Here is a 27,003-nt window from a genome sequence, read left to right on the forward strand (position 1 = left end):
CAGATGGGTTAAGTAACTTGCCCATGGTCCCTCAGCAGTGTAGGCTGTTTCTCAGGTTTGATTTAATGTCAATCCATTGTTCATGTGATGGTCCCACAAATGCGATGTTTGCTTATATTCCCAGTATTAATTCTTATGGGGAATGTAAATGATGTACTGGGAAGCTTTAAAGTGTTATATCAAATAGCTTATTAAAAACTACTGCCATATCTCTAATAAAGGATCAAAATGACAGCTAATACAATTTAACCCTCACTCTCTCCTAATAGCAATGATTTTGAAAATGAAATCTATTTTTCTGGAAGAGTGATGGCATTCTTTCCACAACTATGAAGGAACTCTCCCTACTGTCACATGAAATGAAAGTGAAGTGCAAGCCCTTTCCCTGAGGATGTTTTAACCTGATTTTCTTCTTCCCTCATTACATTCAGAGACAGCTAATCTGAACTGCTGGCTGTCCAAATACTGTCGGTACAGAATGCCATATTTCAGGCTTTAAACTATTTTCCTTAAGTTCTCTGCTTTCATAGTGAAATACATGTACTTCAAGTATAATCTTTGCTGAGTTCTACAATTTTCAGCAGGTAGAAAAAAATCATAGACATGGAAACTTACCCCCCACACACACAACGTATTTCAGTTTGGAAACTGAAGTTCAGAGAAAGTCATAAAAATTCAATTTAAGAAAGATTTATTGATTGCCTATAGTGTGAGAGGTCCTCTATTAGACAATGACATTCAGGCACAAAACAGACACAGGCGCCCTGGCCTCAGGTACCTTATGATCTAAATTAGTACAATACAGATTAGGAACAGTAGACAAACAAGGTACATGTCAACTTCCTAGAATCGACATTCAAGTGCAGTAATTTATGTAATCCAAAATGGCATCTAATTCTAAAGTCATTTATAAAATGCATTTGGCTTTGAAATCCACAGCACTTCAAATAAGAAATTAAGTTCCACTGCAGATAAAGTCACAAAGATGCAAATACATGGAAACTCTTAAGAGCCTTATTAATGACTTTTGTTATTCTGGATCTTCTGTTTTCTTCTTATTATGGTTCGAAGCCTTCGCAATACCAGTTTATCAGACAGAAGCATGTCATCTTGTTGTTCTAAATAATCTAGTAAATTTTCGGTCCATTCAAGTGCAGCTTTATGGCTAATATGCTTCTCTGGATTCAGTTCTGTTTTTCTAGTCTTACTGGAAGGCTTGGTCTCAGCAGGCCTGGCCTGGTCCTCCACACCTTCACTGTCAGTTAGGACCTGACAGCTTGAATCATTACTCCGAGAGTCAAACCACTGATCAATATTTTCAAGGTCAACATGTTCACAGTCTTCTGTGTTCTGTAAAACTGTTGCTAAGTTAGCTGCTAAAATGGCTCCTTCATCAATGTTCATGCCTGAATTCTCTTCAGTGCCAGGGAAAAGTTTTTTCCACGCTTTGGTTATGGTACTTGACTTTATCATGTTCCAAGCTCTTGACACTTCATAAATTGCATCTAACACTGTCAAGTTCTTCCAGAACATTCTGGGGTCAATTCCTTCATCCATGTATTTCTGGAGAAGTCCTGCTCGGTAGTATCTTTTTACTGTGGCTAGAACTCCTTGGCTCATAGGTTGAATGAGACTTGTGACATTTGGTGGTAAATATTTCACAATTATTCTGCCATCATTTGAACTCAACAATTCTTCATTTGGATGTGCTGGAGGAAAGTCCAAAAGGAGCACTGCTTTTTCTAGAAGCCCCTTGGATTTCAAATGCTTCTGTACCTGTGGCACAAAGTATTTTTCAAACCACTGTCTGAAAACAGAATGTTCTATCCATGCACTTTTTTGACTGAAATAAGTGACAGGAAGGTTTGAAAGGTCAGCTCCTTTGAATGCACGAGGTTTTTTTGCTTTTCCCACAACACAAAGATTAAGTTTGTGTAAACCAGTGGCATTTGCACAACACATAATGATGATTCTCTCTCTGCTTGATCTATAACCAGAACTCTGCTCAGTTTCAAGAGCTAATGTCCTTGATGGCAGACATTTCCAGAACAATCCAGTTTGATCAGCACCATAAATTTGTTCTGGTTGTAGATTCTCTCTCTCAACGAATGCCTGAAAGTTACCACAAAACTCACTGGCAGCAGTTTCATCTCCTTTTAATTTTGTTCCTTTACCAGCTGCCTTTGGAATACCATGGCGCTGCTTGAATCGAGTCAGCCAGCCAGAGGATGCATTAAAATCACCTTCCATCCCCAGAGCATCAAAAAAGAACTTGGCTTGTTTTGCACAAATCGTTCCTGACACTGGAATTCCATCTGTTTTCTGTTGGTTAAACCACTCTATCATAACTCTGTCAAGTTCTTCATATGTGGATGACTTCATAGATTTACGTTTGGATACCCCACTTGTAGGATCTGAACTGTTGGCATAGTTTATTATCCTTTCTTTGTTCTTTTTAATATCACGAACTGTGGATTCACCAATTCCATATACCACAGAAAGCTTTTTGAAAGAGATGCCCTCCTCCAATTTCTTAATAATGTCAAGCTTGTCCTTAATTGTCAACACCACACGCTTTCGTTTCCCCAACATTGTATCTAATATTTTAGAGGATTACTACAAGATCTTTAACAAGTTAGATTTGGACACAATGAGATTTAAAAAATGGTGTTTTAAGATCCCTTTCCTGCCCCACTAGGACCTAGATGGACAGTATGTTGGCCAATTTCCAGGCCAAGCCTATGCGACTCTCTTCAGTTTGCTCTTTTAAAATTTACAAACTTAAAACAACAAAGACTAGCTCCAATTAATCCTATCTTCTATCTTGCTTCTCCTAAGTTTAAGATCTTTTCATGAACTGTGATCTCAATGGTGATGACAAGCCATACTGTATCAGCAAGGTCTCTAAAACAGTCCTATTGTGTACCTAATTGTTTTTGCCATCCTATGGGTGAGACTCTATGTTAAAGGAACTAAGACACTGGTGGACGAATTTGGAGAAACGTGCTAGGGAACAAAGTTTTTAAGACAGGACTTGCAAACTTAATAAGAAATTATAATGGGAAAACTCACCCCCTGACTGCTGTCCTTGTCAGGCAGTGCACTGTATGGAATGCTGCCTCCCCGGGCAAGGACTGCTACAGGTTACGCAAGAGAGTGATTATGGAAATCATAGGCAAGCAGGAGAAGGCAAGCTGAACAGAAGTGAGCAGTGCAAACAAGGCTGAGAGTGGACAAGCAAGAAACTCTGTACTTTAACAGGACACAAACTTCTACCTAATGTGTTTGGCAACTGAAAAGGGAAAAGGCTGACCAGAAGTGGTGTCACATGATTAAAACAGAAAGCATTAAAAAAAAAAAAAAAAAACAACTTCATTGGCAGAAGCCAGGACTCATGGTAGAGTATGGGGTGGAAGGCTCAGTGAAGATGTTACGATAATCCTGGTGAAAGATGATCCTCGATGGGCCAACAGAAGCAGTTCCTGTCGGGGGCTGTATAGGCATTCCAAGTCTCCGAAAACCTAAAGGAAAATACCAAAAACATTTTTCGTTCAATATCAGGGTCTGTGGCATTACCCACACCTATCTTGCAACTGTGTTGAGAAAATTAACGCCTCCTACGAATGTGATAGCTAAATACAACAAACACTGCTTTGGGGCATTACACACACAGTGTCAAGGAGCGGGACCTGAATTGCCTACCTCCTGAAATTAAGAGGTCAGAGAGCAGCCGTGTTAGCGAGGGCCTTTCCCCGCAGAAACGCGGGACGTCTTTGCTCATGGAGAGGGAGCCCGGATTCCTCCGTGGTCGCCAGCAACCAGGATGTCACCACCGAAGCCAGCCAGCGAGGGAGAAGGCGCTTGGCCCGGGGGACACCAGTCCGCGGGCCGGGGGCATCGCTCTCCGCCTGAGACCAGACCAATCTGGGAGCAAATGGAGTCTCCCGAGGGAGGCTGACACCGGCAGCGCGGCGGCGGCAAGCAGCGAGCGTCGCCGCCGGAGCCGGAAGGCGGGGGATTAGGGGGCACGCGCGCGCCCCCGCAGGAACGTTGTGTCGGCGAGGAGGCGGGGCCTGCGCGAGCGAGCGCGCGCGGCCCGGGGGCGGGGTCTCAGGGGGCGGGGTCTCGGGCGGGCGGGTGGGAGGAGGCGGGCCCAACCTCCTCGGAGTCTCAGGGCGTCGCGTGGCTTCTGCTAAGGGCCGGGCTGCTCCAACCTGCAGACTGCTTCGCCCGCCAGCAGGGAGCGGTGCAAGCTCACCTTGTCTTAGCCCTTTTCCCAGTGTCCCGGCTCTGTGGGCGAGGCTTCCCCCCACTCTTACGGGGAATAAAAATCGCACCCTCGGAGGGCTCGCGGGAAAGCTGCGCCGCCTCGGGTGCCTTGAGCGGGATGCGAATGGGGCAGGGCGAGCGCACGTGGAGCTTGTTTACAAATAGCGACCCGGGCGTCCGCGCCTCGCAGCGGACTCCCGAGAGTCCCCAGCCTGCCCTCCAGGACAGGACGAGCCGGAGCAAGAATCCCGAGTCAAGGTATAAGCGGGGGGACGCGGCTGCTGGCCGAAGGCAGGGAGGCTGGCTCCCCGTGGGGAAAGGGGTCAGGCGAGGACGTAGGGCTTAGCTCGGCAACATGCATCCGAGCGAGCCCCGGAGAGGTGGGGCCGCCGCCGAGGGCGGTCAAACTGCGTATCGGGTCCCCTTCCTGCTGGGTTGCTCGTGGGTGCTCAGTCTCTGTAGAAGCGACTCTGTGCGAAGCTGACGCAGCTCGGGAGACGCGAGAGCCTGTGGGAAGCTCCCTTGTGAATTTCATGCCGCTCCCTTCACTCTCTCTGCTTCTAGGTAGTAGTAAGAGAATCGCAATTTAACAAAGACTCCCTTGGTTGGTTTGAATCCGAGATACACTTCGTTTCTATTTGGGCGTTTTAAATGGATCAGTTGCGGGCACCTGTGCCGTTATAACCGCTGCGAGGGACCATGCCTTGCCGGACTCGCTTCCCCGCAGGGCCGGTAGCCTTCCCTAGAGAAGTGAGCAGCTACACAATGCTGCAGCACCTGTTTACCGAGAGCACGCCTGTAGTCTGTCCTTTACTACTCTTTTTTTGTACAAATTTGAAAAAAATGCAAGTCTTTTAGTTAAGCCTCTCGAATTTCTGAACATAAATGTCTAATCTTTTTCGTTAACATAAAGTAACATAGTAATTAGTCATTTATTTGCAAAGGCCACTTTGTTGCCAGAATATTTCAAAAGGGATCTGACCTGAGCGGTCTTACTGCGGAGATGATTTTAAGGCTTCTAACTCTCTGACTTCCTCGCCCAAACTGCTCATTTTCCTTCCTCAAAATCACAGCTTTGCCCCATCTGACATGTTGGAGAATCTTTGATCTCCTAGTTATACTGAAGTTGTAAGTGGTTTTTGACAAATGTCTGCTTTTCCTCCCCCTCTCCACATCAACCAGTCTTGGTCCACTATATTGGATAAAATGAAACATCGTGCTAGTTTAGTATCATTTTAAAAAGTTAGCCTCTTTTCTGTGATAGTTGTGGTGGAGGTGTTTTAATCACTAAGTCGTGTCCGACTCTTGCGACCCCATGGACTAGACTGTAGCCTTGCCAGGTTTCTCTGTCCATGGGATCCCCCAGGGTAGAGTGCTGGAGTGGGTTGTCATTCCCTTCTCCAGTGATAGTTATAAGAAGAGTTTCCGAAAACAGGTTAATGAAACGTTATTCATTCCTCAGAAGGAAAGGGAGCTGACATTACATGTAGCCAGAAGTTAGCCTGGTTTTTCCCCCTCACAGCCTACTGGTCCCATAATATTCAAATAAAATGAACTCTGCCTTTTACCTCTATCCCCCTCTATCTCTGGGGTTTCATTTCCTTCCAGACACCTCTGGGATCGTCTCTGTTTCTGCTGAATTCTCCAGCTTGCTGGTTTCTTATCTCTCATAACTGTTCCCTTTTCATCACCTTGTGTAAGTTCAAACTTGGAACATAGCCCACATTTCTTGTTTTCCTCAAAACATTACTTCATAGGAGACCCTTGTCTGCCCAAGACAGCTTTAGACAAGATTTTTTTCATCCAACAGACTTGTTCCTTTTTGTTGGGGGGAAGGGCCACTAATTGCAGCAGATACATCAATACATTAGCTATAAGAGTAGGGAGACCTTAAAATAGAAAGCATGCTAGCCTTGTTTTATTAAGCGACTGGCTGGCCACAGGGACCTTCTTACTGCCACTTCTTTCCATTGGGTGTCACAGCCTTGCTCTGTCTTGCTGTGTCGTCCTTCCCTTTTCTCTCCAGCGTTTCTCTGCCTCAGGGTCCCTTCTGTCCTTCGCTCTCAGCCACCTGTGAAATCAATTCTTCTTCCTTTATTACACAGAGCAATTTTATATTCTGTATCTGTTTTCCAGTTGTCCCTTACTCTAATCAAAAGACATGTCACTCCTTGTGGAATTTTGCCACCAGTATTTCTTCCTTCTGCATATATGCAGTCTCTCCTAAATCCTTCTGATAGTACTTCTAATAGTAAAGTTTGTGTTACCTCTGTTTTATGTACAAGGATGCAAAGCCTAAAGAAATATATGAATGTATCAAATGTAGGTTGTTGAATGGAGGTTAATCTGACTTTGAAGTGTGTTCTGCCCACACTATCACAATTGAAGTATTAACTCAAACACATGAAAAGAGGAAAGTATACCGGTGGGTTTTTTTTTTTTTTGAAAAATTAAAGTCTCAGTTTATTAAAATGAAACTTTTGACAATAACCTACCAAAAAGGCATTCTTGCTTGAGAGTACTTCTAAGTGTGCAACTGAGTTCATCAGACACAGCATTTGGTTTATGGAATGTGACTTTTCTTAAAACTACTCCAAATCACCTGAAAGTGGCTTATGTTTCTGACCATTTACAAGCCCTAAATTTATTCGTTATGCATAATAGTATTGCAGTGGAATAGGAAACCTCTAGAGTAAATTCTTGATTTTATAGAAACTGCATTTTAGGTTTCCATTTAGTTCATCGCTAACCTTGTGCACTTGGAAGTTTTTGTTTGATACCTGAAATTAACTACTCCAGTAAGCTTAGGATGAGGACATGTTAACATCCTTCCATGTGTATTAAACTGATTTAATATCAAGTAGTATTTCTCTGTTAATTGAAAATTTTACTGCCAATGGGACATCTGTCACTTAAAAAAAATGTACTGTTACCTATTTTAAGGGACATAAAATATTAAGGGGAATTTTCAGCTAAAAAATAATTTAGGGGTATGTTTTAGTGCTAACAAGCAGTGAAACAAGCTCAAGCTGGGAGTCAGGTAGAGCCTATTATAGGATTTGGGTAAGATGATTTTTAGAGACATTTAAAGAAAGCGAAGGGTCTGTTCTTGGTTGGGTGCTGTGAGAAAGCAGAGGCAATTTGGCTATTAGACATCTTCATTTTTACCCCAAAAGCCAGAGGAACAGGCTAGAGTCCTCATTGAAGAAGCAGTCATCAATAAAATGAAAGTTTGTACTTTGAAGTCTCTTTTAGCTATAAAGTTATTTTACTGTATATTTTAGACAAAAGCTTAAATTATTCATTTTGATTATAAACGTTTTCTTTTAAATAGTTAAAGGTGGGAACACTTTCCCACTTAAATTTCTTGACACAAGTGTGAGGTCAGATTGCTCATCGGAAAGTCCTTTTCCTTAAAAAAAAGAAAAGGTTATGATCTTGAAAGGTGACTTATACTCTTGTGTTGTATAGATGCTCAGCAGGCTTTTGTGGCTTCCCTTGTGACTCAGCTGGTAAAGAATCTACCTGCAATGCGGGAGACCTCGGTTCAATCCCTGGGTTGGCCAGATCATCTGGAGAAGGGAAAGGCTACCCACTCCAGTATTCTGGCCTAGAGAATTCCATAGACTATATAGGCATGGGGTCACAAAGAGTCGGACATGACTGAGCGACTTCCACTTTCGAGGGGCTTTTAAACTTAATTTTGTTTTCCATGTTTTTTTTGTTGGCTGGTGGTAGATTTTCAGCTGATAGGCAGGATGGGCACAGATACGAGAATGATTTCCTGGGAGGGTAGAAAAGATTTAATAGGGTCAGAAGAGGGAAGATTGCTGGTGGAAATGTTAAAAGTTAGGAAAACAGGTGGATATAAATTGAAGAACCAGTGAATTGCTGATTGATGTCAACAATGTGGGTGGGGAATTTGAGTGAAATTACATACTGCCCACCTTATGTTTCCAAACTTGCCCAGTGTCCAGCTGTTTGTAAAGGAGCCCACAGTTTTGTCACGTGGATCAAAATCAGGTTTACTGAGAGCATCTGGTGCCTCCCTCTCCCTCTCCCTGGCAAATGAAGCTTCATGGTTTCAGGCTCCTCATTCTCCTTCTTTAGCCTACGTAGTCTTCTCCTTCTTCTGTTAATCTGTACATCTTTCAAGTTCTAGTTTGTCCCCAAAGCTGAGTTTTTCAAGGTTCCTCAGACCTTATGAATGAGAATCACCTGGTGTGTGACTTATAAATTCTGGCGCCCACTCCAAGGATGAAGCTCGGGAATCCTTATTTTCAGTGAGCATCACAAGTGTTTGTAATAGGCTAAAGATTGAAAGCCTTATACATTGACAACCACTGTGAATGAGATTCCTCTCTTAAAACATTCTTTTGGGAGAGTTTTTCTTTTCTCTTCCCCTCCTACCTTCTTAAATTATGTGCAATATTTGAAGGAAAATATAAAATACAGAAAAACAAAAAGGGAAACAGTCATACCAATATTCAGAAATAACTACACTTAATATTGTGGTGTGTATCCATCCTCTTTTATCAGTGTAATATTATATATGTAATGTGTGTATGTGTATGCATATTTTAGTAAGAATTTCAGTAAATTATATACATGTGTTTATTAACACATTGTAAATATTTTAGATATGTTGATTCTAATCAACCAAATACCATCAGAAACATATCTTTGCCCATTTGGGCTTACTACTGAACAGAGAGTCTCAGAAAAGAGGGACTCAGGTAGAGCTTATTATAGGATTTGGGTAAGGTGATTTTTAGAGAGGTTTAAAGGAATTGAGGGTTTGTTTTTGGATGGGTGCTGTTAGAAAGCAGAGGCCATTTGGCTATTAGGCATCTTAATTTTTACTCCAGAAGCCAGAGGAACTGGCGAGAGTCCTTGGAGAAGAAGCGCTAGTCACTCTTGCTAACCTGGAGAGGAGGGTGTTTGGTCGTTTTTGTGGTCACATAGCTTTCCCCTTCTTTCCTGGTAAGATTTTCTGTTCAGGCAGAGTTAAAGAGTGATCTTGTTTTTGTCTTGTTTGATTGCAGTCATAGAGAATCCTTCTCTCATGTCTATGAAATTAATTACATTCCTTACGGTAACACCATACTTACCTTGTTCAAAGCTTTCAACACATACTTGAAGGCTCCAAGATTCAAAAAAGTTTAACTAATAATTATTAATTCGTTCAACCTTGAAGCTATCCCTAACACAACTGGGTAGTCATTGCAGTTCCACCTTATGAGACTCCCTGATGCTTGAAGATGATGGTTATTAACGCCTCGTGATGGTGTTCCTGAAACTCAGTTTTGATCAATTCTAGAAGTTTTTATCACCCAAAAAGGATGCCCCCTTTCCCTCCATCCCTCTGTCCTCTTCCTCAGCCCTTGGCAACCACTCGTCTTTATGGATTTGCCTATTCTAGGTATTTCATATAAATGGAATCATACAGTATGTGTCCTTTGTGACTGGCTTCTTTTCCTTTAACCAAATGTTTGCAAGTTTAATCCTGTTGTAGCGTGCATCACTACATCAACTTCTTACTAATTGTTATATGGATACACTATGTTTCATCTCTCTATCAATTGACGGGCATTTAGCTTGTTTCCACTGTTTGACTATTATGAATAATGCTGTTGTGAGCATCCAAGTACAAGTTTCTGTGTGCACATATGTATTCATTTCTCTGAGGTGTACCACAGACTGGAGTTGCTAGTTCATGTGGTAACTTTATGTATAACCCTTTGAGGAGCTATTTTCTAAAGCAATTCACCATCTTATAGTATGTGAGGACTCAATCTTATTCAGACTGCTATAACAAAGTACCACAGATCAGGTAGCTTATACACAACAGAAAGTTATTTCTCACAGTTGTGGAGGCTGAGAGGTCTCGAACCATGGTGCCAGCAGATTTGGCCTGATGGCTGGTTGGGACCGACTTCCTGGCTGACAGACGCCTTCTTGTCATGTCACCACTTGGTGGAAGGGGTGGGGAATCTCTGTGGGTCTCTTCTATTAGAACCTATTAGTGAGAGCTCCACCCTCACAACCTAAGCACACCCTGAAGGTCTTGCCACTCAGGCTGTAACGTTGGGCATTAGGATTTCAGCGTAGGAATTATGAAGGGACGTGGACCATCACACCACAGCAGGTTCCAGTGTCTCCACGTCTTCACCAACACTTGGTACTGTCTTTTCTGTTCTCAGCATCCCAGCAGATGTAAAGTGGTATCCGGTTGTGGAATTGCCTTGTATTTCCCTTATGGCTCATTGGAGCATCACTTGATGAGCTTATTTACCAATTTGTATCTTTTTTTTGCAGTGCCATCTATTCAGATCCTTAGTTCAGTTTTTTATTAAATCATAATAGAGTTACAATAATAAGTTTAAAGTGTTACAATTTACTGTTCTTCCACTGGCTTTCCTGGTTGTCCTTAGTCGCTCAGTCGTGTCTGACTCTCTGTGAGTCCATGGACTGTAGCCCTCCAGCCTCCTCTGTCCATAGGATTCCTCAGGCAAGAATACTGGAGTGGGTTGCCAGGCCCTTCTCCAGGGGATCTTCCCAACCCAGGAATCGAACCCAGCTCTCCAACATTGCAGGTGGATTCTTTACCATCTGAGCCCCCAGGGAAGCCCATGAATACTGGAGTGGGTAACCTATCCCTTCTCCAGGGGATCTTCCTGACCCAATAATCGAACCTGGATCTCCTGCATTGCAGGTGGATTCTTTACTAGCTGAGCTACCAAGGAAACCTGGCTTTCCTAGAGGGGAGAATTAAAACACTTGCTGAGGAACATCTCTATATATAGCCCAACTGATGTGGACAATATTTCTCATGATATGCAGTCACTTAAGGATTCTTGTGATAAATTCTGGCCATCTAGTCAGAAGAAAAAATTATGACTTCTGGAAGAAATTAGGCGTCCTTTTATCTGACACAAGAACTAGATATGTCCATTTCAGCATTGACTTAAACAAATCTATGAGCTTTGGTTTGTGCTAAATTGCTATGGCTAACTCCTTTTGAATTTCTTGTATTTTTCTTTCTCTTATTCATTCATTGTGTTCTTTTTAGTTTTGTTTCAGTGGTAACTCTTTCTATATTACAGTTATCTCAAACATTGTTTTAGAAGCATGTAAACAATAAAATTAAGAGATCAGACAGGCAGTACATCTTAGTGGTAAACCTTATGTATTCTGGAAACAGTCTCTGGTTTGCCCCCTACCAGTCCTGGAATCTCCAGCTGGTTATGTATAGGTTCTTTCACGTATGCAAAATAAGACTAAAAATCATACTGCCTTTGGTTTTTTTGTAAGCATGAACTGAAATAGAAATTGCTTTGCAAAGTATCACACTGTGCACTAAGCACTAAGTATCAATACTAGCTGTGATTTTATTATTTCTTAAATCTTTTGACTAAAAGGAAATACTTGCACTCTTTTAACTTCTTAAGAGACTTTGAAAGAAACTAAAAGACAGCAACAGTGCAAAAGGCCAAATTAATTTGTACACATAGAATGATATTGTAAAATATTTGCAAGAGTGGATTGTGTCTCTATGATTGTCATTATAAGGGGATTCACAAAACTACTGTTCATGAAAATTCTCATTTCATGAATCTAAACAGTTGTACATTTTCTTTCTTTGATTTAATCCTATTGAATAAATCACAGCATATACTACGTTTTGGGCAGATTTTTAGCCTGATTCTAGTTATCTGAAGGGTGTGGTAAACATATATTAATAAAATGTGGGTATGGTGCAATTGACAGTCTTCAAAGAGTCATCCTTTTGGCGATCTGTTTGAAATATACTTTATTATTATCTTTTTCTCCTTTGTGAAATAGTGGCAGAGCCTAACTCTGCCCTTCCTATTAATATTTATTTTATCTCTCAACTTAAACCCTGACACTAACATTCTGAAAGGTGTTGATAGGTGATAATTATCTCTTTTCCTTGGCTTTTCATATTTTTCCTTTTTTGCTTTGTTTCATATGGGTGTGTATTCACATATATCAATTTATATATGTGTGTGTGTATATGTATATATTTTTCCCTACCCTTTTCTTTATAATGATGCTTGTAGATCTCACAAATTTCTGTTTCCCCCTTTTTCTTTATCGTCTACCTTGTGTTCTTTTCCTTTGGGGATGTAATAGTGAAACTAGCTAACAATTTGGAAAGCCCCTGTCAACAGTGTGCTGAATTGATGTGCAATTATATGATTGCTTCTTTTAGAAAAAATTTATGGATTTATTAAATCTATCATTATAATGCTGACTGGACTTTTAAAATTTCTCACTTCAATTGGTAGTTTGTTTCCAGTCATGTTGAAAAGAAACAGGCTGATAAATTTAACAATAATCTCTGTTACCATAACACAGGAATTATTTTGCACTGACCTTGTTCTGAAGTTGTTGGAATTTTTTTTTGTAACCAGTAGACAACTTTAATTTATTTTTGCTACAGTCCCTGAAGAGCAAGTTTTTAGGTAGTTTTTTCTGACGTACCTTTCATATGCAGTATTGAGACTTCAACCTACCAAGTTTCCTCCCTCCCTCCCTTCCTTACACTTTTTATCTTTTTACTTTTGAGTAGAAGGATTCCCTTTTGCATATTTTGAGAGTCTTTGCACATGACTATGAAATTGATTTTTCTCAGTTCAGTGGCTCAGTAGTGTTCAACTCTTGCAACTCCATGGACTGCAGCACACCAGGCTCCCCTGTCCATCACCAACTCCCAGAGCTTACTCAAACTCACTTCCATCGAGGTGGTGATGCCATCCAACCATCTCATCCTCTGTCATTCCCTTCTCCTCCCGCCTTCAATCCCTCCCAGCATCAGGGTCTTTTCCAGTGAGTCAGTTCTTCACATCAGGTGCCAAAGTTTCAGAGTTTCAGCTTCAGCATCAGTCCTTCCAGTGAATATGCAGGACTGATCTCCTTTAGGATTGACTGGTTGGATCTCCTTGCACTCCAAGGGACTCTCAAGAGTCTTCTCCAACACCACAGTTCAAAAGCATCAATTCTTCAGTGCTCAGCTTTCTTTATAGTCCAACTCTCACATCCATACATGACTACTGGAAAAACTATAGCTTTGACTAGATGGATCTTTGTTGGCAAAGTAATGTCTCTGCTTTTTAATATGCTGTCTAGGTTGGTCATAGCTTTTCTTCCAAGGAGCAAGTGTCTTTTAATTTCAAGGCTGCAGTCACCATCTGCAGTGATTTATCTCACCACTGACAGAATGTGGTCCACTGGAGAAGGGAATGGCAAGCCACTTCAGTATTCTTGCCTTGAGAACCCCATGAACAGTAGGAAAAGGCAAAATGATAGGATACCAAAAGAGGAACTCCCCAGGTCATTAGGTGCCCAATATGCTACTGGAGATCAGTGGAGAAATAACTCCAGAAAGAATGAAGGGATGGAGCCAAAGCAAAAACAATACCCAGTTGTGGATGTGACTGGTGATAGAAGCAAGATCCGATGCTGTAAAGAGCAATATTGCATAGGAACCTGGAATGTCAGGTCCATGAATCAAGGCAAATTGGAAGTGGTCAAACAAGAGATGGCAAGGGTGAATGTTGACATTCTAGGAATCAGCAAACTAAAATGGACTGGAATGGGTGAATTTAACTCAGATGACCATTACGTCTACTACTGCAGGCAGGAATCCCTCAGAAGAAATGGAGTAGCCATCATGGTCAACAAAAGAGTCCGAAATGCAATACTTGGATGCAATCTCAAAAATGACAATGATCTCTGTTCGTCTCCAAGGCAAACCATTCAATATCACAGTAATCCAAGTCTATGCCCCAACCAGTAACGCTGAAGAAGCTGAAGTTGAACGGTTTTATGAAGACTTACAAGATCTTTTAGAACTAACACCCAAAAAAGATGTCCTTTTCATTATAGGGGACTGGAATGCAAAAGTAGGAACTCAAGAAACACCTGGAGTAACAGGCAAATTTGGCCTTGGAATGCAGAATGAAGCAGGGCAAAGACTAATAGAGTTTTGCCAAGAAAATGCACTGGTCATAGCAAACACCCTCTTCCAACAACACAAGAGAAGACTCTACACGTGGACATCACCAGATGGTCAACACCGAAATCAGCTTGATTATATTCTTTGCAGCCAAAGATGGAGAAGCGCTTTATAGTCAACAAAAACAAGACCAGGAGCTGACTGTGGCTCAGATCATGAACTCCTTATTGCCAAATTCAGACTTAAATTGAAGAAAGCAGGGAAAACCGCTAGACCATTCAGGTATGACCTAAATCAAATCCCTTATGATTATACAGTGGAAGTGAGAAATAGATTTAAGGATTTAGATCTATTAAAATCTGATTCCTAGAATGTCTAGATCTGATAGATAGAGTGCCCGATGAACTATGGAATGAGGTTTGTGACATTGTACAGGAGACAGGGATCAAGACCATCCCCATGGAAAAGAAAGGCAAAAAAGCAAAATGGCTGTCTGGGGAGGCATTACAAATAGCTGTGAAAATAAGAGAGGCGAAAAGCAAAGGAGAAAAGGAAAGATATAAGCATCTGAATGCAGAGTTCCAAAGAATAGCAAGAAGAGATAAGAAAGCCTTCTTCAGCGATCAATGCAAAGAAATGGAGGAAAAGAACAGAATGGGAAAGACTAGAGATCTCTTCAAGAAAATTAGAGCTACCAAGGGAACATTTCATGCAAAGATGGGCTCGATAAAGGACAGAAATGGTCTGGACCTAACAGAAGCAGAAGATATTAAGAAGAGGTGGCAAGAATACATGGAAGAACTGTACAAAAAAGATCTTCATGACCCAGATAATCATGATGATGTGATCACTAATCTAGAGCCAGACATCTTGGAATGTGAAGTCAAGTGGGCCTTAGAAAGCATCACTACCAACAAAGCTAGTGGAGGTGATGGCATTCCAGTTGAGCTATTTCAAATCCTGAAAGATGATGCTGTGAAAGTGCTCCACTCAATATGTCAGCAAGTTTGGAAAACTCAGCAGTGGCCACAGGACTGGAAAAGGTCAGTTTTCATTCCAATGCCAAAGAATGCTCAAACTACCGCACAATTGCACTCATCTCACATGCTAGTAAAGTAATGCTCAAAATTCTCCAAGCCAGACTTCAGCAATACATGAACTGTGAACTCCCTGATGTTCAAGCTGGTTTTAGAAAAGGCAGAGGAACCAGAGATCACATTGCCAACATCTGCTGGATCATTGAAAAAGCAAGAGTTCCAGAAAAACATCTATTTCTGCTATAGTGACTATGCCAAAGCATTTGACTGTGTGGATCACAATAAACTGTGGAAAATTCCAAGAGAGAGGAATACCAGACCACCTGACCTGCCTCTTGAGAAATCTGTATGGAGGTCAGGAAGCAACAGTTAGAACTGGACATGGAACAACAGACTGGTTCCAAATAGGAAAAGGAGTACGTCAAGGCTGTGCATTGTCACCCTGCTTATTTAACTTCTATGCAGAGTACATCATGAGAAACGCTGGACTGGAAGAAACACAAGCTGGAATCAAGATTGCTGGGAGAAATATCAATAACCTCAGATATGCAGGTGACACCACCCTTATGGCAGAATGTGAAGAGGAGGTAAAAAGCCTCTTGATGAAAGTGAAAGAGGAGAGTGAAAAAGTTGGCTTAAAGCTCAACATTCAGAAAATGAAGATCATGGCATCTGGTCCCATCGCTTCATGGGAAATAGATGAGGAAACAGTAGAAACAGTGTCAGACTTTATTTTGGGGGGGCTCCAAAATCACTGCAGATGGTGACTGCAGCCATGAAATTAAAAGACGCTTACTCCTTGGAAGAAAAGTTATGACCAACCTAGATAGTGTATTCAAAAGCAGGGACATTACTTTTCTGACAAAGGTCCCTCTAGTCAAGGCTATGGTTTTTCCTGTGGTCATGTATGGATGTGAGAGTTTGACTGGAAGAAGGCTGAGCGATGAAGAATTGATGCTTTTGAAGTGTGGTGTTGGAGAAGACTCTTGAGGGTCCCATGGACTGCAAGGAGATCCAACTAGTCCATTCTGAAGGAGATCAACCCTGGGATTTCTTTGGAAGGAATGATGCTAAAGCTGAACCTCTAGTACTTTGGCCACCTCATGCGAAGAGTAGACTCATTGGAAAAGACTCTGATGCTGGGAGAAATTGGGAGCAGGAGGAGAAAGGAATGACCCAGGATGAGATGGCTGGATGGCATCACGAACTCGATAGACGTGAGTCTGGGTGAACTCCGGGAGATGGTGATGGACAGGGAGGCCTGGCGTGCTGCGATTCATGGGGTCGCAAAGAGTCAGACATGACTGAGCGACTAAACTGAACTGACAGCAGTTAATTGCTTGACCACTAGGCATTTTGTGCTCAGTCACTAAATTGTGTCCAACTCTTTGTGACCCCATGGACGATAGCCCATGTGTCCATGGGATTCTCCAGGCAAGAATACTGGAGTGGGTTGCCATTTCCTCTTCCAGGGGATCTTCCCAACCCAGGGACTGAACCCACATCTCTTAAGTCTTCTACATTGGCAGGTGGATTTTTTTTTTTTTAATCACTAGTGCCACCTGGGAAGTCCACTAGGCATTTTACCATATTCCAGTGAAGGGAAACACACATTGTTATATATAAAGTGGGGATTTAATAGCAATTCATATCTGTAAATAGTGATTAAATTTTTGTTGTGGTTATTTTAATCACTAAGTTGTGTCTCACTCTCCTGCGTCCCCATGGACTGTAACCCGCCAGGCTCCTCTGTCCATGGGATTTCCCAGGCAAAAATATTGGAGCAGGTTGCCATTTTCTTCTCCAGAGGATCTTCTCAACCCAGGAATCAAACCAGCGTCTCCTGCATTGCCAGACAGATTCTTTACCTCTAAGCCACCCAGGAAGCCAAAACAAACAAATAGAGCTATAGTATTGTGAGATATTCCTACTGAACAGTTACCTGCCACATGAATGTACAATAATCTTATAGTAATGCTCTTTCCGTCTTTCCTAACAGTCCATAATAGTCTAGCATATTCATGCATTTTAATGCTTTATAATTATAAATTATATCCATAAAAAGTCCACTGTTTGCAATAATGTTTTCTTAGCAATTACCTTATTGTTAAATAAGTGACATTTTGAGCTTCAATTCTGTTTGTACATCTTTCCAGCAGTGGTTGGGCAAGTAATTTGATTTCTGAGTTTCAAATATTTTTTCATTATAAAATGGGAATGATGGCATTTGCATCCTATGTTTTTTTTATGTTGGTTGGATGAGATAATACAGGTAAATACGCTTAGTAATTTTTTAAAATCTCTTTTGCTTTAGTATTTCTCAGTTGGAATATTGGTTTACTGTTTATTCCTTGTAATTAGCAATAATATTCATAATACACCTTTACTGTTAGTCTTGTCACAACTGGAAATCAGATGTGTTCTAAAAAGGGATTTTCTGATTGTAATTTATTGCATTTGTGAGAACACTAATCTCAGAGAAGCCTAGGTTTGAAATGTAGCTTTGTCCATTGTTGGCTGTGTAAGTCTGAACCTTTGTTGATCTTCAGTCTCTCATTAGATAAACATGCATATTACCTATATTGTGGAATTGTTACAGTAACCAAATGAGAGCATGTGTGAAAGACTTTGGCAATAAACAGACATTAGTGATTGTTTCGGAGAAGGCAATGGCTCCCCACTCCAGTACTGTTGCCTGGAAAATCCCATGGACGGAGGAGCCTGGTGGGCTGCAGTCCATGGGGTCGCTGAGTCACACATGACTGAAGCGACTTAGCTGGAGCAGCAGCAGTGATTGTTCCCTATACCCCCTCACAAGTTAAAACAACCTTTAATTCTAGTTCTGGGAGTTATTATTCAGTTGATATTTTCTTACTAGCATGTCATTTATTTTTTTACTTTTCTGGATTTTTAAAAATATTTATTTATACCATGTTATTTATTATAGTCTCACAATGAGTTAGGTACTGTGCTGGCCACAGGTCATATATTTTAAAACATTTTTAATAAAAAAGGTGTTTAGGTAACTAAATTCTTATTTTTTAAAAAATCTGAAGTTACTGCTTTAAGGATTTTAACTTAAGGGTTAAGATTTGAAAAATTCAGTGGAATCTTCCTGATTGAGGTTGAAAATGAGGAACTCAGATATTAAAGACCACAAACATATTTTCCATAAGCACTGTACTCCTTGTTTCTTCTGTTAGAGATTTTATATGCTTGCAGATATAATTATAGAACATAATTTTATGTTCTAATTTTTTATAAAAAGATAAGTATTATTTTTCCCGTGGTCTTGAGATATAAACGATGTAAACATTGTGTAAGTTTAAAGTACACAGCTTGATGACTTGATATAGGGGTATATTGTCGAATGGTCACCACAGTAAGTTGAGCCATCATCACCTCACATAGTTGCATTTTTTTTTCTTGTGATGAGGACTTTTAAGATCTACTTTCTAGAAATTTTCAAATATGCAACAATATTACAACTAAAGTTGCCATTGCTATATATTACATCCCCAGGACTTACTTATCTCACAACTGAAAGTTTGCACCTTCTAACTACCTGTTTACTTCATCACATATTTATTATTCTTGACTCTTTTTCCTCCTTCAGATCTCCAAACTTTTTCTCTGAAATCCCTTAGAAGCTGTATTCATGTTCACACTTTTCAGTTCTTTGTCTGATGACTCTCACGTAATCCCTATTTCTTTCAACTTTTAAATGATCCCAGAGTGCTTGCAGGGGCAACCCAAGATTTTGCTACACATTTAATACATTAATTGTGCAAATATTTATGTTATGAAACTTAACAGGAAATTGAATAAGATAATACCCTATCCCTCAAGGAGTTCTCAATCTGGAAAAATATGTTTGCAAACAAGGGCAATGTCATGTGTAAATGTTATACTAGTGGTTGAAATCAGACATGGGTCCACCAAAGTGATAACTTTCATCAGGAATGCTAATGACACTGGTGCCAGGCATTGAAGTGTGTGTGTTACTTCCCCAAGTGGAAAGAGGAGACAAGGACGTTCTGGAGAACAAAGGTTCTGAAGTAGGAAAATATAAGCCTTACTTAATTCCTGGGCAACAATGTATTCGTTTCCTATTGCTGCTGTGACAAACTACCACCAATTTAGTGACTTAACATAATTTTATTTACTGTTCAAAAGGTCCGAGGTCTGCAGTGAGTTTCACTGGGTTAAAATCAAGGTCATTCCTGTCCCTCTAGAGGCCACCTTCCTTCCTTGGCTGTGGCCTCTTCCTCTCTCTGCAAGCCAGTACCTTCAAATCTGAGTACAGTTCCTCCAGCTCTGACCCTCCTGTCTTTTTGTAACTCATGTTATTAGAGGTGTCACAGTGGTAAAGAATCTGCCCATGATGCGGGAGATGTAGGTTCAATCCCTGGGTGGGGATCCTCTGGAGAAGGGCATGGCAACCCACTCCACTATTCTGGCCTGGAGAATTCCACAGACAGAGGAGCCTGGTGGGCTACAGTCCATGGGGTTGCAAAGAGTTGGACATGACTGAGTGACTAACACTGCCACTACCACCTTGCGATTAGGTGATGCAGGATAACCTTCTCCCCATCTCAAGATCCTGAATTTAATTACATCTGCAAAATCCTTTGCCATGCAAGGTTACATATTCACAGTGGGTATTAGGATGTGAACATGTTTGGGTGGTTATTATCCAGCCTACCATGATCACTAGACTAAGGTATATAATAGCAATAGCAATTTAAAAAAGAAAAATGGCAATTGAAAAAAAAGTAAATGGCAATCCACTCCAGTATTCTTGCCTGGAGAATTCCATGGACAGAGGAGGCTGGCAGGCTACAGTCTATGGGGTCACAAAGAGTTGGAAACGACTGAGAATTTAATTTTGAAAAACCTTGAAGTTGTATTAAGGAGTTTGGCATTTCATCTATAGGCCTGCATTTTTTATTCTTACAAAAGTTAAAAGTATTGGATGCTCACTTCACTGTGTACACACTCAGAATCCAAATACAATTAGATGGATGAACACAGAACCCTTGAACCCCATCTGTGGAGCCCTTAGACCTAAAAAGAAGAAGCAGGAGAGGAACGCAGTAAAGCCTGTTTCAGAAGTATAGGGATGTAGTTGTACCAGAGGGATACTGATGAGATCCACTTTTAAAATATTTAAATTTTTTAAATGGTTGTTGGAACAGAGGAAATTGATTTGAAAAACTTTGAAGAGGTAGAATAAATAGACTGTGGAGATTTTCTAGGGAGGGATTAAAAGAAGCCAGAGAAGGCTGAAGCAACCTTTGAGATGTTTATGAAAATGATCCTACTGAACATTTCCTGCTGAAATTTTTTCCTACTTCTTGCTGACTTCTGGAGTCTACCTGAAATCTAATGCAACTTTCTGTTCAAACATGTTGTTTGCCAGGTAATTAATATCTCCTTTTAGTAGGGTCACTGTATAACAAATAGTCCCAACTAGGACAATGATTTTTAGAACCATTTTTAAAATATTAAGTCAAACTTACTTTAAAACACCAAGCTAAAATTTTTTATTTCTTTATAGCTTCCGAGGCCAAAGGTATAATTCGCTTCACTAATACAGTTACTTAAACCAAAGGTGAGAAAGAATTCAAAATTACTTTTGAAGAGAGACAAAAAGCCTCAAGTTTCTTGTGGTTCTGGATTTATACAGCAAATTTGAAGACTGAATCAACACTGGCAGTGACTCACATTATTTTCAGTGCATGGAGATGATGAAAGAAAATTCAGCACATGAGAGGAAGATAAGAAAACCCCCTTCATGGACAGACAGTTTTTTCTTACTGCTACTTAAGGCTGTAGTCCAGAAAGTCCCCCGGTAGATGGAGTGTGCTGGGGTGGTCAACAAAGCCCTCCTTAATTCCCATTTCATGAATTGGCCCATGGTACTTTGCCCTGGTGTTAGTGCAGAGGGAAGTGAAAAGATCTTTTCCAGTGCAAGACAGACTTTGGTGGGTCTGGGTTCTTAGGACCCTCGGGGAGAGGATCCTTCTGATACCCTGGCAATAGGCTTTGCTGGTACCTCCCTTAGCCTCAGCTTTCCCAGAGCACTTTTAAGAGTAAAAGAGGATCTGATTAATAATTACATTAAGTCAGCAAACATAAATTGAAACTCTCCCAGGCAAACTGGAGTACCCACATTATTAGGTACTGCTCCAGTGTCCTGGAAAACAAAACTTTTAAATCATTTTTCATACCTCTCTTGACTAGGATGATATGTTTTTTGCCTCTTAAGTTAATTATCCATGGTGGCTCAGAGGTTAAAGCATCTGCCCGCAGTGCGGAAGACCTGGGTTCGATCCCTGGGTTGGGAAGATCCCCTGGAGAAGGAAATGGCAACCCACTCCAGTATTCTTGCCTGGAGAATCCCATGGATGGAGGAGCCTGGTGGGCTACAGTCCACAGGGTTGCAAAGAGTCGGACACGACTGAGCGACTTCACTCACTTCACTTAATTATCCATCTTAAGAGTTCTTTCTACAAAATTCATGTGACTTATCCTTCACTACATGAATTCAAGACCTGTTCATCTCAGCTGGATTATCACTAACAGAGTCCATTTATCTGTAAGGAGTCTCCTTCCTATCCTAGCACCTTCTCATCAGATGTGCAGGTGAACATGACACTAGGTGAATAGCCACCCTGGTGGCTCCGATGGTAAAGAATCCACCTGCAGGAGACCTGGGTTCGATCCCTGGGTTGGGAAGATCCCCTGGAGGATGGCCTGGCAACCCACTCCGGTATTCTTGCCTGGAGAATCCCCATGGACAGAGGAGCCTGTGGGCTACAGTCCATAGGGTCACAAAGAGTGTGACATGACACAAGTTTACTCAAGCTACTCATTCTACTTAAGAGCTTAGAGTAGTTTCTCATCATTTATGAGGTCAGGCCAATGTTTCTTTGCTTTTCCGGTTAGTGTCAGTTCCCCTGCTCATCACACAGACCCACGTTAGATGCTATCTCTTTCCCCTTCCATCCTAGTTAGTGACCTGTGTTTAAGTCAGCTCAACACCTGCCTTCTTGATGGTCTAGCTCCAATCACTTTCGTCCAACCCATCTTTTTCTGTCTTCCAATTTTAGACTTTTCTCAAAGACTAAGTGCTCACATTTCAAATTTGATTATACAATTTAGTGTATTATATTTGGTAATTGAAGAATTAAGACTCAAGTGCCTTCAGGAGCCATGAAATAGTTGTAAACTGAAGCTGGCAGAATGATGGACAGTAGGTATTGAGTGCCTGGATAATCCTATGGGTAGAGAAGCCTGGCAAACTACAGTCTGTGGGGTCGCAAAGAGTTGGACACAACTGAGCAACTGAGCATGCACACACATGTTGATTGCTAGCAATAGTAATGTTCACCCATGTACAGGTCCATGGCCTTTCAAATCACTATGGAAGTGATACAAAATGGTCAAACAGAATACCTTCACAAATTGTGCAATTGATGTCCTAAATATTTTTACATATACTTCATAGTTCAAGTAATACACCATTTCCTGTACATCTCTTTAGCCATAATTCCTAGAATATTAATAAGGTACACATTGTGCATTGTATATACATGCTTGTGAAATTGAAAAGGTAAATTATGGCTTTAACAAATTTATTGGGAAAGTAAAACTTTTCCAAAAAATTGAGTATTAAATAAAGAAGCTATGAGGATATATTGTACAACACAGGGAATATAGCCAATATTTCATAGTAGCTATAAATGGAGTACAACCTTTAGAGTTGTGAATCATTTTGTTGTACACTTGAAACATATAATGTCGTAAATCATCTATACCTCAATTTAAAAGAAAATGTGACTTGTTTCCCAGGTCTGAGGCTTGGAAGATTACCATAGATATTTAGTGCTTCCTGTTCCCAAATCAGCCCTCTTGTCAACTTCGTAGCGGGCTAGGCCCTGACTTTCTCCTGCTATGGATATTGGTGTGGTGGATCTGCTTTGGCTTCCAGGCAAGAAGGAAATTATGTCAAGCAGTCTAGCCTCAGCCAAGAGGCATGCTGAGAGTTGCAGCAGAGCTATAAATAGGACTAGAAGAAGGGGCAGTAGGAAGCTAGTGAGGAAGTAATAGAAATGCAGGTCAAACAATGCAGCTTAAAGAATGACCCCCAGATTCGGGGTTTCTAAACTTTGGGTTGCGTCCAAGAGTAATGAGATCAATACTCAAAACCTGAAAAGACAGCTGAATTTTTTACTATTGTAGTAAGGGAAGCTATGCTGGTCAGGCAGTCTTGTGAGCAGAGCAGACTGCTATCTTACTTAAGAAGTGTGGAATTAGAATTGGTGCAGTTTTGGGGGGTGTTGGCATCATCCGAAGGAGAGTGGTTATTCCAATAAGGTGTTTATTGATTGGTTGGCACTCAGAGGCATGTTTATTAGAACTTTCTTCGTTGGCCAGAAGTGATGGATTGGCTTAAAAAACCAGTTTACTGAAGCAGGTTACCAGTTGCTGCTGCTGCTGCTAAGTCACTTCTGTCGTGTCCGACTCTGTGCGACCCCATAGACGGCAGCCCACCAGGCTCCCCTGTCCCTGGGATTCTCCAGGCAAGAACACTGGAGTGGGTTGCCATTTCCTTCTCCAATGCATGAAAGTGAAAAGTGAAAGGGAAGCCGCTCAGTCGTGTCCGACTCCTAGTGACCCCATGGACTGCAGCCTACCAGGCTCCTCCGTCCATGGGATTTTCCAGGCAAGAGTACTGGAGTGGGGTGCCAGTGCCTTCTCTGGGTTACCAGTTGAACAGGTTTAAATTGGTTGTTTTGGTTATTGGTTTCCCTGGCTACAAAGTAATCAATCTTTTCCTAGGACCATGGTAATTTTTTTTCTCCTGAAGTGGAATGGAAATGCATCTAAATTCAGAACAGAGAGGAGATCATCAACTTTAAACTGGTCTTTTTTCAGGGAAACCTTTCAGAAAATACATAGGAGAAGGTCCAAGGTCTGATCCCACATAATGTAGCTGTTGTCACAAAGCAGATTAACTCACCCAATAAAGACTGCATTCCTGCTGTTTTGTAAGGAACCAGAGTCCATAGACTGGTCTTTCAGTAGGTATATGAGGACTGTAATGCCCAGTAATGAGCAAGGGTCAGTGAACTTTATAAAGGGTCAGATGTAAATATTTTAGGCTTTTGGGTCATGTGTTCTGTGTTCAGCTACTCAGTTCTGCCGCTGTACTGCTACTGCCCGAGTATCCATATGCATATGTAAACAGATGCGTGTGCCCAGATTTGGTCTAGAGTAGCTGCATTTGGCAGGGCTTTCCTGGTGGCTCAGTGGTAAAGAATCCACCTGCCAGTGCAATAAACTCAGGAGACACAGGTTCAATCACCGGAAGAAGGAAATGGCAACCCACTCCAGTATTCTTGCCTGGGAAATCCCACGGATAGGAGCTGGGCAGGCTACAGTCCTTGGGCTCACGAAAGAGTTGGACACAGTTTAGCAACTAAACAATGACAACAACAAAGCTGTATTTGGCACTCAGGCTAGTTTGCTGACCCTGATATAGAGCAAGTGCATCCACTCTGAGGGATCCAAACACCAAAATATCTGAACCCTTCTGTCTGACAGAGAGTATTTAAAGACGAAATAGTAGCTGACTGGCTGACTTCTGATATCCTGTCTAGCTGAATGTCATTGATTCTGGGCCAGGTTGGGAGTCTCATTGAGAAATAGCTGGGATAGGGCAGGAGCTGGAGTAACGACTCCAGCTTGGAGTCTTTTTGGACCCCAAAAAAGTCTCCACTGTCCCACCTCTAATGGGCCACCAGTGCTTCATGCTACAGTTGCCAGCTACCACCACAAGCCACCCTGATATTTGCTGGTCTCTGCTACATGGCTGATGGTACTGTGTCTACAGGCTACTGCTCTTCTTCTGGCATCTGTTATAGCTACTACCGGTAAAGAGATTGTGCCCTTTGATATCCATTAGCTCTGCCATCTGACATTAGAGGGATTGGCTTCAAAGCATTTTTTTACATGTTGTGGAGGCTGGAGGATGACCTGGTCCTTTTAACTTCATGAATCTTCCTGGGTCAAAGGGTGATTTAAATGACAGTGTCCAAAGGGCCTGACCATCCATTGTGAAATAACCTTGACATCTTTCTCCAGAGTGCCCAGGGATCTTCCTGCAAATAGGACATCTTTTGTCCTGGCCGTGCTCTTTCAGCATTTTTGGAAGTCGTCATGGAGGTAGCCCACCAGAGCAGACTCTTCAGTAAAGCACTTTAAAAAATCCCTCTGTCCTTTCTAGGGAGAATCAGTAATTCATATAAGCAAATCTCTTGACTGTGGCTTGTGTATCTTAAGTTCTTTTTAAATCGATAATCAGGAATATACATATATGACAGCTCAGAGAGCTTTCTGGAGTTAATTGAACTCTACTATTGCTTTCATTCATTTGAGGGCCAGGAAAATAGTAGTATTTCAGGCTATGATAACAGATATATTCCACGAAGAAACAAACTTTGTAGTCAAGAGAGTCTTCTGGTGCTTTTTGTTAAATGGCCTATTCAGGGTTTCTTTTAACAAATGATATCTAGTCACTGCAGGAAAATAAGGATAAAAATCTGTTATCACAGTACCAATTTTACTTTATAATGGTATTTAAGAAGTTATGGAAATTAGGAGTAAATTTTTTCCCTCCTTACATCGTCCTTCTATAGTATTATCCAAAAATAGAAAAAAGATAAACATATACCTATTAGAAACAATAACAGGAAGTATAATTTTTGATCTGATATTGCAGAATGCTTTTGAAATTCATCATTAAAAATTGGAAGAAGAGCAATAATTTTGAAAGAGATGGAGAATGAAAAAAGACTATTTTTGTTTGCTATTTAAATCAACTATAAAGTTAAATTATTCAAATATTATAAAAGGGATATAGAACTAGGATAAATAACTAGATAGAATATACTAGCCTGAAAAATACACCCTAGTATGTACATGTATATGTGTGTGTGTGTGTTTATGAATTTAATATTAGTATACATAGTATCACAAGTGGGAAATGAAAAATTTGCCCAATAAATGGGACTGAGTCCTTTTATTGAGTATATGAGTTAGGCTAAAGACAAACTTGTTTTATATACATACATGTATATTCACATATAGGACTTTCAAATATAGTATCTTACCAGGAGTCTTATTCCATCCCCACTTAAATTTTATTTGGTCTAGTCTTATATGAATGCTGTACTCCTCAAGGCCATTCAAACCCTAGGTCCTTCCCAGGGTGTGTTCCATCAAGTTACTCTGTCATCTTCTGGGACATCGTCCGTCTTCTCCGTGGTCGAAGCTAGGTTTCTGGTGCATCCTCATTCCAGCTGGTGATGAAGGGGAGGGGATTTGTGATGAAAGGGAGGGAGGGTAAATGTGAAGCAAGGGATTTCCTATTAAGCACAGGACCCAGAAGGTGCACATATCCTATTCGTACACATTCTGCTGATGCAAATCTGATCCCTTGGCCCTGTCTACCTGTGTGAATGGTTAGGAAATGTAGTCTCCAGCTGGGTAGCTGTGGGCTCAGCCACAACTCGGGAGAAGAAAGAGCGCCAATATTATTAGGAAGAGAGATTATATATTGGAAAGAGTTAACAATCTGGACCATAGTAGTTATATGAAAATAAAACATCAATTTAGATCCTCATCTTTTACCATACTTTGAAATAA

The 27,003-nt window shown here is 41.1% G+C and overlaps 2 protein-coding genes across 2 annotated transcripts in view; one reads left to right on the top strand and one right to left on the bottom strand.

Annotated features, from left to right (window-relative positions):
• Positions 1-724: 724 nt before the first annotated feature.
• Positions 725-3,949, bottom strand: TIGD2 (tigger transposable element derived 2). Its single transcript, XM_068975314.1, has 2 exons — positions 3,703-3,949; positions 725-3,521 (listed from the first exon to the last, which is right to left on the bottom strand). The coding sequence occupies exon 2, from the start codon at positions 2,590-2,592 to the stop codon at positions 1,018-1,020; it is 1,575 nt and encodes a 524-aa protein (XP_068831415.1). The 5' UTR covers positions 2,593-3,521; positions 3,703-3,949; the 3' UTR covers positions 725-1,017.
• Positions 3,950-4,624: 675 nt separating this feature from the next.
• Positions 4,625-27,003, top strand: part of FAM13A (family with sequence similarity 13 member A) — a 334,488-nt gene continuing 312,109 nt past the window's right edge. Inside the window, exon 1 of the mRNA XM_068974938.1 lies at positions 4,625-4,714. Coding sequence (XP_068831039.1) covers positions 4,625-4,714 — 90 coding nt within the window. The remainder of the gene's footprint in view (positions 4,715-27,003) is intronic.

The sequence above is a fragment of the Capricornis sumatraensis genome, chromosome 7 (genome assembly GCF_032405125.1).
Source record: "Capricornis sumatraensis isolate serow.1 chromosome 7, serow.2, whole genome shotgun sequence".
In the NCBI taxonomy this organism is placed as follows: Eukaryota; Metazoa; Chordata; class Mammalia; order Artiodactyla; family Bovidae; genus Capricornis; species Capricornis sumatraensis.

Excerpts from the sequence above, each read along its gene's own strand:
- TIGD2 (XM_068975314.1), bottom strand. The coding sequence starts at position 2,592 with ATGTTGGGGAAACGAAAGCGTGTGGTGTTGACAATTAAGGACAAGCTT.